General features: G+C 36.6%; 1 protein-coding gene across 1 annotated transcript; it reads right to left on the bottom strand.

The window, feature by feature from the left end:
- Positions 1-569: 569 nt before the first annotated feature.
- Positions 570-2,151, bottom strand: LOC129567464 (uncharacterized). The gene is made up of 8 exons (XM_055444359.1): positions 2,070-2,151; positions 1,797-1,961; positions 1,544-1,732; positions 1,464-1,479; positions 1,323-1,369; positions 1,148-1,255; positions 983-1,081; positions 570-882 (listed from the first exon to the last, which is right to left on the bottom strand). Exons 1-8 carry the CDS (start codon positions 2,113-2,115, stop codon positions 710-712), a joined length of 843 nt encoding a protein of 280 aa, XP_055300334.1. The 5' UTR covers positions 2,116-2,151; the 3' UTR covers positions 570-709.
- Positions 2,152-11,721: the final 9,570 nt, after the last annotated feature.

The following is an 11,721-nucleotide window of genomic DNA, read 5'->3' as shown; positions in this document are numbered from 1 at the left end:
GCGGATATTTAACTTTAACGAAAAGTATACGCTTTACAAACTTTTCTGTTTGCATTAATTTAGGTACGATGCACGATAATAGTAATTGATTGATTGATAAATTTAAATTTACTTTCTACCAAAACTGAACACTTTGTCACAATTTTCGCATACTTTTACGATTGAATGCAGGGATGGGGCTTTCATTTCAGACACAAACAAAGTGTCAAATTAAGTGTATCACATGTACAAGGTATCATATTCTACTCTTGGATTTTTTATGGATTAAAAAAATTGACACGCAAATTCATTTTTCATCCAAATATTTATACGATCCTGTAATAACTACCAGATTGATAACTCACAAATGCGATTAGCTCCACTTCGCATTTAGTTTTTTGCTTCTTTCGAAATGCTTTTGTGATTAAACAAACATTTCCTGGAGCAAGCATACAAAACGTTTTGTGAGTAATAATACACAGCGATAACAAAACACATATTCAAAAATTTTGACATTTTCGGTTATCACAATTTGATTAGCACTAAGGCCATGTTTATATTTACGCTAGAAAATAAAAAAATTGTTTTGTTCTCTTCACGTTGAAGCGATGAAACTTTAACACTTTATTTTCTTCTTCTTTCAAATGATTTATTTGGGGAGAAAACTTGATATCTATGTCGAAGTACAAAAACTAACAGCAATTGAATGTTCGGAAATAAAAGGCAAACCTTATCTAAGTATAGGCAAAAGTTGGTCGGGATCAACAGCCTTATCACTAGTTGATTCTAGCGTGTCTAAATTGTTTTCAGAATCAACGGCTTTTCCACTAGTTACTTCTAGGCTGTCTAATTTATTTCCAATAACATTCGCCGGTTTCAGTAGTTCAGCTACTTCCAAATAACCTTTAAAAGACATTTTGTTTTATATCAAAGGTATTTATACCTTTTTTTTAATACCAAAAATATCTAGAAAAATATTTTTGTCATCAATTTGTTCGCTTACTTCTATCGACGGCTAATTCAAAGGCGGTTTTCCCAGCATCGTCTTTGATTGTCACATCAGCTCCATTTTCTAACATCACTTTGACACAAGTTAAAAAATCTAAAAGAGTACAAACTGTTTAAAATCGATCAATTATAATTATTTGTGAGTAGAGAGATTAATTACTTGATTGGGCACAGCCATGAAGGAATGTGCCCCCTCCAATATGGACTGGATAAATGACTTCTCTGTTCACTCCACCTTCAATCGCTTCATCGAAGTAACTTTTGAAAGCTATAAATTAGAATCTGTGACTGAATCGAATGAAATGAATTAGTACAATCAGGAAGAAAGAAAGTACCTTCTCTCATGATTTGTTCCCATTCTGTGTCATTCAAATAGCAATCTCTGAAAAATGAAATATAGTTTTAGTTTTTGTTGTAATACAATGCGAAGAAAAAAAGGAAGAATTATTTAAAAATGAGGAGATTTTTCAGTTCACCTGCCCAAGACATAATCTAGAAAAAGAAAAATTGATTTTAGGTGAAATCGTATACGTTCAAAAGAAATATAACATATTACCAGTGGCATTTTGGAGCTCTTTTATTGTTTCGACAACACCTTTATAATCTAAGCCAAGAACAATGTTATATTCATCAGGGTTTTCTGTTACACCCTGTTCAGCATATTCCGAAGCAGACTTTTTACGATCATCTACGTAATTAATATCACCGCCTTTTGCAGCAACCTTTCTCACACACTCGGGACTACCTATGGATGAAATGTTTTTCAAATAAAACAATGAATTTGAAATATTTTCTATTAGTTAAATTACCAACTGCGGCACAGCCATGGATAACCTTTCCACGGGCACCGTGTGGATATTTTGCATTAGCACAGTCTAGATCCAATACCATGTCAACCATCTTCAATTGACCTTTTACAAATTGAACAAGTGAATCCAATGCAGCCAATTTACTATATTTCTCGCCAAATGCGCCTGAAAACGACAAAGAAAGGAAACAGTCGAACATGGTTTTTGAATTGTTTCCATTTTTTTTTAAATTTGAGATGATTTCACGCTTTCATCTCAGAATACTTCAATTACCTGAGCATGCGCTAAGGCATAGAACTAGTGTAACGAATAGTTTCATCTCTTGTGAACTGACTCAATGAACTCTGAACTAAAACTGAAACAATTTGAGTCAAAAATTCGCTTAATAAATTGAAATGAGTTTGATGGCATGAGTGACATTGAAACATTGATTAGATAATTATTTCGTCGGGAGGAAATGAAAAAATTGCAAAAGCGTTGATAGCCAAACAAAAAAGTCAAAATTTTGTGATATTGAAATTCCATTTAGGTCATATTTCCAACAAAATGAATTTGACGCATGATTGTTCGTCATTGAATTAGCCAATCTCAATTTATCTCTCTCTCACACACAAAAACATTTCACATAACACTGAGGATATTTATAAATATAGCTGTAACTAAAAACATACGCTTTACAAACTTTTCGGTTTGCATTAATTTAGGTACGATGCACGATAATAGTAATTGATTGATTGATAAATTTAAATTTACTTTATACCAAAACTGAACTCTTTGTCACTATTTTCGCATACTTTGACGGTAGAACTAAAGTCCCAATTGATGAAGTCAATGTTTTACACAAACAAAGTGTCAAATTATAATTAAATGAATGATATTTTGCAATGATGCTCTTAAATATTAAATCTGTTTACTGTATGAATAGAAAAAAACAAGTCAGACGCAAATGTTCATTCATTTTCATTCAAAAATTTGTACGATCCCGTAATAACTACCAAATTGATAACTCACAAATAAGATTAGTCCAAATAGCTTCTCTTCGCACTCAATTTTTTGCTTCTTAGAAAACACTTTTGTGATTAAACAAACATTTCCTGAAGCACGCATAGTATGCTTAGCATACACTACCATTTCTATATATAGCGATAACAAAACACATAGTCATCAATTTTTGTCATTTTCGGTTATCACAATTTGATTGGCACTAAGCTATAAGAAAATAAAGAGATTGTTTTTCTCTCTTCACGTTGTAACAATGGAACTTTCAGTTTGTTTTTTTTTTCGAATGATTTATTCTGATGGAAATCTATGTCGAAGTACAAAATATTAATAGCAATTGAATTTGAGGTGACGCTGTTCTTTCTGCCAAATCAATGATCATAGAGGCTGACGAGCTCATTCATATCATTAATTAAATAATTTTGCCAATAATTAAAATCTTGGAATAATGGTTTGTTCTGAATCTGAATTGGTGATAAGTTTTCTTTCGTACATTCCATACAATTATTGTAGAATTTTTATTTCAGTTGACAATTAACTGAACTTTATTAACTGAATTTCTTAATTCTAACAAAGTTATTTGTTGACTGTTGATTTGAGGTTTCGCTGCGTTGACCGCTTTGGTCAGCAAATATATAGCATACAATTGTGTCAATCATGAACCTACTGCAACATTATACATTACATTGAACTTTATTACTGTTGGTTTGTCCAACAGCTGACTTGTGACGATCATCCTTAATGGTTGTATCTGTCCCTGCTTCCAAAAGCAATCTAACTCCATTGGTAGAATCTTGGAATAAAATGGATTTGGATCGAAATCTTGTCTGAAAAACTTTCATATGATAAAATGCTTAATTACTTGATTTCGTCCAAGTGATGAGGAATATTTCTCTGTGGCCATCTGGGAGATCAACAAATTTATCTATTCCAACGTTAACTATCTCGTCAACGCGCTCTGCAAGGTCTGAAAATATGTTTTAAGTTGTATGGTTCATTAGTTCTTTTGAATTCTCTTCAGAGGAAATACCTTCGGTTCTTAGTTTATTCCATTCTATTGTTGACAATTGGTAAAAATTTGATAAGGTAAAGTCATCTTATAACCATGCGGGGCAATAAAGTTTCTTTAAAAAATGCTTTATCGTTTTTTTAAGAATTGTTCAAGACTCTACTGAATATTTGTAGGTTTTTTTGGTTTCTTTTGTCATTGAATCAGAATTTCGGTGTAATATGCCGAAAATATTTCATCTGACTTCAAGAGAAATACACAAAAATTATCGAAATTATCGAAATGATCGAGATGATTCAAGCCGGTGACAGAATTACAATGAAATTTCAATTTTTTCCTGTTTAATTTCGACAGCATCCATGAATTCACGACATGATTTTCAAAATGAGGCTCAATCAATAGTTTTCTCTGACATTCTATATCACGGTTTCTTTTTTTCGTCTTTTCTATTCGTTACATTTCGTACATGTTCAATAAATTCGTAATGAGAAAGTTGATTGGGTTGTATTACACAGATAAATTGAGACTGGCTTTTGCTGATTTGATTCTAGCCTATTAGCTCACTACGTCAAAATGTGCATCATAGATAAGTGCGAATTTAGTGAGTAGACAATATCCCGGAAAAAATAGCTGCATCCTTCCTCGCACTGTTTGCCGTAGATAAAGCGAACTAATTAAAATTGGAAACTATAAAAAGCCCAACATGAATGTTGTTCGTTTGCGCGTTAAAAATGTATCAAAAGTCATTGTAATTCAATCAGTTTGTAAAATGGCCAATAGAAGCCTTAATCGAAAATGGAAAAAAATTCGTTTTGCAAAAGAATTGAAAGCAAAAAATTTCGATTAGTGTGAACTACAATAGAGGCTTGATTGCGAATTTATGGTGGATCGAACGTTTTCATTTCTGTACGCGCTTGTGTTGTGATTGAGAAAATGTTGTAGTCAATATGATTGAATCGTACAAGTGCACACATACGCTTTCTATCTATGCTCGGATTGGGCGAGCGATTAATTTATCATACCAGGGCACAATAAACGCGACACTTAAACACAGATATGGATATAAAATTCGAGTGAATGAATAATAAATGTAGTGAGTTGTGTAATCGCATTCATAAATCCTGGATGCACGTACTCAGGCACGACGAGACATTTGCTCATGTGAAATGCATCAATTTGCTTGTACACCACAGCCGCTGCTGTTGTTGTGTCGCACACCACACGCCAGCATCGAGAGAGAAAAAAAAACGAGTCATCATCTATCTATCAAAACTAAAATTATTAGTCAATTTTTGCCCCCAGACTAACTAATAACACTGTGCAGCAGCTTTAGTTCGGTTCAGCTTCCGTCTGTAAATAAAAACATTGTGATTGCCGCGGATATGACGTGCATCTCTCACTCGACTTCGATGCGCCGTCCATCGATGGAAAAACTATTGCATGAACTCTGTTGCACCATTGCAAACGGATGAAATGCGAAACAAAAGAGTTTTTCAGATGAATAAATTACGGGCGAAGAAGAAGCGAGTGAGCGAACGATCGCGTCGAACGCGCGCCCGAACAGGAGCTCTGGCCATCGTGTGAATGTGTTGAAAATTGATTGGTGTTGACTCGTTTATCCGCTTTCAACCAAATAAATACACACATCCATCGTAGCCGACCGCACGCTTCAGCTTCGGCACAACACGAACACAGCACAGTACACACAAACGATGCAACATACATCTATTTTGTATATAGCTCGTGCCTGAATTAATGTTTTTCCATGTCTGGACTTGGTGCTTTATGCCATTTTCATGCTGGAATATGCACGAAACCAGGCGCAAATGTGTGGATGAGAAACGTGCCTATTTCATTTGATTTGCGCTGCCATCGGATGTTGATTTATAAATACAACAAAAATAACTGTTCATCGTTTGCCATTCATGAGGCCGTGCATCATCTTGGATGATGATGACGATGGTCCAGTGCATGTTGACTAGCGACGTGTCGCGTACTTTTTTATGTGCCGTTGTTACTGTTGCTGCTGCATTCGCTATATTTTGCATCTGTATCGCTGTTGAATGTGAATAATAAACGGAATGAATCGTGCCTGTGCGGTGCTTGGTGATTGACGATTATATCGGAGTTTAGTACGCGAACGACAAATGATAAACGCGACTCATATGATAACCTATAAATCACACACGAAAGTGACCGGACAAACGCAACATACAACACAATCATCATAAATATTAATATTTGGCTTTCATGGGTTTTTTGCTCTAAAAAAAAGGAACTATGGTTAAGCATTTTTGACTGTTTGGTTGCAGCCACCGTTTGTTAAGCCAAAACCAAATGCAAATGTCACAAAAACGGAGAGAGAGAGAGAGAGAGAGAGAGAGAGAGAGAGAGTGGAACGAAGATGAAATCCGGTGAAAAGAAGGTCAAATAAATTGATCCGATTCGAAATTTGGTCACGAATTCAAATCACATGAGCTTTTTCACCGAAGAAAATAAATCGAATTCCAAAACCATGAAAATCGGTTTATAAATTGTGCTGACACAAATTCGTTTGGCCAAAAGTGCATATATGCAGAATAAATCATACAAACAAATTGATCGAGAGAATCGTATGGGCAAAACGGGGAAGACATCCTAACAACCAGTTGACCATTTGTTTATGTAGCTGACTTCTGACATTGACTGCAATTTGACTTCTTCGTCAATAGCATAAATATGGAATGTGCTCAGAATTTGCCATCGAATCGAAAGCAAAGCACCAATTCACAAAGCAAAAATGACGAATTTTTTTGAAAAACCGCAAATCAAAATCATTGGATGCTTTCGACTGGCATAATACATAAACTTGTAGCCACATCTTCATTTCGTTCCCGTTTCCAGCATGTACAAACCCAATTGGTTTTTGTGGTCAGCAAATATTTATATGTACTTGTACAACGTTACATCACAAAATACAAACCTATAAATTCCATTTTAATTCCGATTCATTTCAATCGTTGCAGGAAAAATGCCATCTCCATCTCTTTCTTGCATGGGATTTCAGGCGAAACCGCAAAAGCAATGCTTTTGCTTGTCCCTATTTTGCAATGACACACAAATTTTTCCTCAATTAGACTTGTTTGTTTTGATTCCTGATGCGCTTTCGTATGTTATGTTTATCTCCTGACGACGACGACAGCGATGATGATGACGATGGTAAATGCTCAATGCCCATAAATATTTCCTCAAAATTGTTAAATCCGTCTGCACTGGCAATTGCGATTTTTCTTGACTGTTGATTTATTTCAAGGTACAGAATTTTACGTAAAAATGTTGACCAGACGAGAAAAAAATAAGAGGCGGAAAAAAATCATTTGTAAACTTGTACATGGGTTTGTAGTCATCATCATCAACATGTAATATTTTGGGAAGTAAAACTGCTTAAAGTGACTCATTCCCCGAGCAAGACACAATTCACTCTTCCGCTTTGGTGAAGCTTTAAAAAAATACGCACATACAAATAATTGAATTTTCTCACCATATTCTTTGGTGTAAAAAAATGTGTTTCATTTTCTTTTAATTGTTGTTGCCACGTTTTTCTATTATGTGTTTTTTCCCTTTATCTGAAGTATCATCCTTAAGAATAATTACTCAGCGAACAAAAAAAAAAGCTGATCAAAACTGCGTTCATTTAACAAAAGGGGGAGACCGAATGCCAAACGATATCATTCGCTTTGAATCATATAGAGAAAAAAAGGAGCGGTAGAAAAGAGAGAGAGAGAGAATAACATGAGAAGAGATTTTCCAAGCAGCACAAGAAACGAATACGTTTTTCCTGTGTGTTGCGTGTTAGCTGCTTTCCGAGCGATAACGTTTCGAAAATCCCTCATGCCTGTTTTTTTTAATAACATTCCACCATTTTCTTCTGCGGAATGTTTTCGTTTTGTCTTCTTTTTTCCCATTCCGATCTTCTTTTTTTCCTCTTCTGTAATTTTTGTTCTTGATTTCGAGAGTCGGGTTTTTGGTGCCCAATTCATTCGTTTGCATTGCTTCTTGGTGTTTTAGCTCTTTCTCTCAATTCGACTTGGCTTTCTCGTCAACTGCCTCCACCGCACTATGCCACACGCGTATAGTCTTGAGTGTTTCACATACAAAATGCTAGCTAATTTCATAAGACTTTTTGAATTACTCTCTCTCTCTCTCTCTCTCTCTCGTTCAATGAATGGTGTATTATCGAAATCGCATGTATTAACGACAATGAATCCAAAAGCTTACATTCGGCGCATTCAATTTAATTTCCCACAGTATTTATTTGATTAGATCGTTCTCTCATTCACTATCATCTATCCCTGTTTTTTTCCCTTTCTCTCTCTCTCTCTCTTCTTTTCGTTTTGTATTTCGTTCACATCATCGGTGAATATAAAATGGAAAATGGAAAATGGGAATTACGGTATAGCTAACTATCGGAACCCAATAAAAATGTGTGATTGAAATCATTTTTTCAATCTCTTCAGCCCACCGAATGCATTACGTCGAGTACGGGAGCATTTTACGTAATTTGATATATGGAGCGATGATATAACGCCAACAAATACGGTGGTGTTGATGGTAACGACGCTGGATTGCAACTGAACGCATTGATGTGAAGCGAAAGTCTTTTATGTCATATTCAGTTCACGGTATTTTGAGTGAAATTCATTTGTGGAACTCGTTTTGAGCGAAATCCAAAGCCACCTGTTGCATTGTTTCTCTGTTCACTTTGACACTCTCTCCAGCGTACACACAAAACTAACACTTATGCTTCACGCATACAGAGAAAGGGGGAGAGAGAGAGAGAGAGAGAGAGAGAGAGAGAGAGAGAGAGAGAGAAGAAAAAAAACGCTCGGAACAAGGAAAATTCATTTGCGAATAGCCAAAATTCGTTCGAGAAACAATATCTGATTTCTCTCGAACACTTCCTAGTTCAAAATGAGTCGTACTGCTGATCGCACTGATTCGCATGCACAATTTAAAACTTTGTTTTTAGCATTGACATTTTGACGAAAACTTCGAAACTATTCACGCGCGACCGTATGCAGCCAGGGCGTTTTTTTAGCGTATTGCATAAATCTTAGTTTGGAAAGCAATCGGCTATAAAATTTGGACGAACGAACGAAAAAAAGTATGTTGCTATTGGTTTGGCAAACAGAAATAGAAGGTAAAGGTCGAAGCCATTGTCGCGTCGGCCGCGGCGATAGACGAGCCAGATACTCGGTATGAAGTGTGGAGCTGAAATGCAAGTAGCATTATGGTTTGTAGTGTATATGGAAGCGATTGAGTTGATGCGTTTATCGTTTGCATATTTTGCCATCTCTATCCACCTCCGATCTCTGATGTTGCGCTCGATTTCGATTCTCGGGTTTTTCGTTCGCCAGCCATAAATTCATGTGTTCGCTCAAGTATTTTATGGCATAAACAACAATAATTTAAGCATATGAAGGACATAAAGTGGCACAATACAAAAAACCAAGCATCACAGTGACAACGACAGCAACGACGACGACTACTACGGCAGCGGCGACAGTACACAAAAAATGAAACTGGATTGAAAATGTTGCATGTGATGACAAGACTTTGTATGGTTGATGGGGAGGTAGAGTGTGTGTATGTGTGTGTGTTTGGATGTTTGTGTGCTATTTTCTGGTATCACCAGGAGTTGTTGCACATTTTCGTGGCTAATGCCATATTGCTGCTCTTATCGAGTTTCTTTATGCATTTCGAATGATGAAGCGTATTTATTTATTTATGCAAAGATGATTTTATGATGAAAGCAACTAAGCAACTCAGAGATGGCCATAAGACGATCAAACTGAAACGTATCAAGAACTTGGTTTATGTGCATGTAAATGCCTTTTTTCTTTCTCTCTCTCTCTCTCGTTCAAACTTACACACACCCGAATATTTCATGTTTCATGTTTCATGCATTATTAAACAAGTGACAATGGATACAGGTCGTTCGGTTCTGCTGTCGTCATTGTTGTTGTTGCTGTTCGATTTGTATGTTCAGTTTCATAAATCGTAAAATCGTTTTTATTCGCATATTTTCTGCGCCACGAACACGCTTCTGTTTTCATCCATTCGGCAAAAGTTTTCGGCGTTAGTTTGGATTAATGCGAAATGGGAGGAAAACTAAATGTTAGCATTAACTAAGCCGACACGCACGCACACACAAACACACTTTCTCTTTTGAATTGTAATACAACAATCCTCATCGGATTATGTAAGGGAATAAGTCATTGTAAGTAATTCTCTGGGCTCTCGGTGAAAAGGAGCCAAACCAATGTACGGATGAATAAAATTAACGTGAAAATGATACACACACTCGCATGAAACGATTGGGAATGAATGCGTTTACCTTGAGAAAGCATGGTGAATCTCGCGCCCAGTCGTTGAACATTGAGTGCGATGAGTAAACATACTGTTACCCATGTTGTGCAATGTGCATACGGTATGCCTGTCCAGTGAATAGTACCGAGTGCACGTAAGCACTAAAAAGAACTATATTTTAGTCGAAGCGAGAGAGTTTATTTTTCGTCCAAAAAAAAGCAACGACGACGAAGAGTAACATTTGCATAACATTTGCTATCATCGCTGAAGATTTATTTGGGTTGTAAATCTTAACTCTTGTTATGTGTTATTTGCTTGAAACTACGCGCTGAGGTGCTTTCTCTAGCACACATCCGACGACGATGACGGCCGGTTACCAACTCAAAACACACCCTGATACACTGGCTTAACAAACTGCATTGTTATTATTCCCATAAAAACCTTTAAAATTTATTCGCCGAGTGAAAACATCATCGTTCAATAGCCAAACCGCACACGGTGCCGCGATGCGGCTAACCGAACAGAAATGTGAAGAAAGCAAAAAAAACATACACACATTGCCAACAAATACCCCGTGTGCCGAACAACGGAATGTGTTGATAGGTGGCATTCATGAATGCGTTTTTCGATGAATCCTATTTTCTAGTTGATTTTGAAATATGGCAGAAAATGACTTTGCTCGGAACGAGAAAAAGGGAAAAAAATGCTTGGAGCGAGAGAGAGAGAAAAAGCTGATATCATGTATGGATCGAGACCGAGACCGAGAGCGGGAGATAGTGAAAATGCACGACGGTGAGAGTTTGATGGAGGGAGAGAGTGGCAGAGAGAGAAATCGAAAAAGAGATACCAAAAGAGGTCGGCGTCCTCGGCAAATACATTTCGCCATATAGAACACTAAAAACTTTGAGGTGAGAACAAGGAACTAACCAAACACAACGGCATTTCGTTGATGCAATCGATGCTGTTGATTGCATTACGATCCATCACCAAGCATACACACTTATCGAACCATATGACCGAGGCGATTTTATGACTGTATCTGCATAACAATAACATTTCAGCCGTCGACCACTCTCCTTTCAATGCTAGCATGCGTCTGCCTGTACTGAACGTGTTCATATATGTTTATAATGGGCTCTGCCACTGGATTCAACACATTTAACATACTACACAGCACGGCAATAAGCCTAAATCCATTTAAAAACGGGAAATGCCTCAATAAAAAACCCAAAAGGCACTTTAACTTGACACAAACACCCAAGCCAAACAGAAGAGAGAGAGAGAGAGAGAGAGAGAGAGAGACATCATCATCCCGTATACCTAGCTAAAACAAACCATAATATTATTACAGTAGGAAACCATGCAATTATAATGCAGGTGTTAAACTATGATAGCAATTTTCGAAGATATGATAAATAGTTCTGTAGCATTAGTTATACACAGAGACACACATGCAAACAGAGCGAGTATGGTAGATAGTTATGCTGCGTGTATGTGCATTGTGCAGTGCATTGGGTACGAGTAAATGTACGGTCGGCAATTGGCCTGAACGGCATAGCAAGCGGCAGC

The sequence above is a fragment of the Sitodiplosis mosellana genome, unplaced genomic scaffold (assembly GCF_009176505.1).
Source record: "Sitodiplosis mosellana isolate CC-2019 unplaced genomic scaffold, AAFC_SMos_1.0 Smas_scaffold_11, whole genome shotgun sequence".
Classification (NCBI taxonomy): Eukaryota; Metazoa; Arthropoda; class Insecta; order Diptera; family Cecidomyiidae; genus Sitodiplosis; species Sitodiplosis mosellana.
The sequence above is the reverse complement of the archived record's forward strand: the minus strand, read 5'-3'. Positions and strand labels throughout refer to the sequence as shown.

Bases quoted from the DNA above. Each gene is read 5' to 3' on its own strand.
- LOC129567464 (XM_055444359.1), bottom strand. From the start codon at position 2,115: ATGAAACTATTCGTTACACTAGTTCTATGCCTTAGCGCATGCTCAG. The intron at 1,962-2,069 runs GTAATTGAAGTA...TGTCGTTTTCAG, and splicing joins ATGCCTTAGCGCATGCTCAG to GCGCATTTGGCGAGAAATAT. The intron at 1,256-1,322 runs GTACTTTCTTTC...TCTAATTTATAG, and splicing joins GGAACAAATCATGAGAGAAG to CTTTCAAAAGTTACTTCGAT.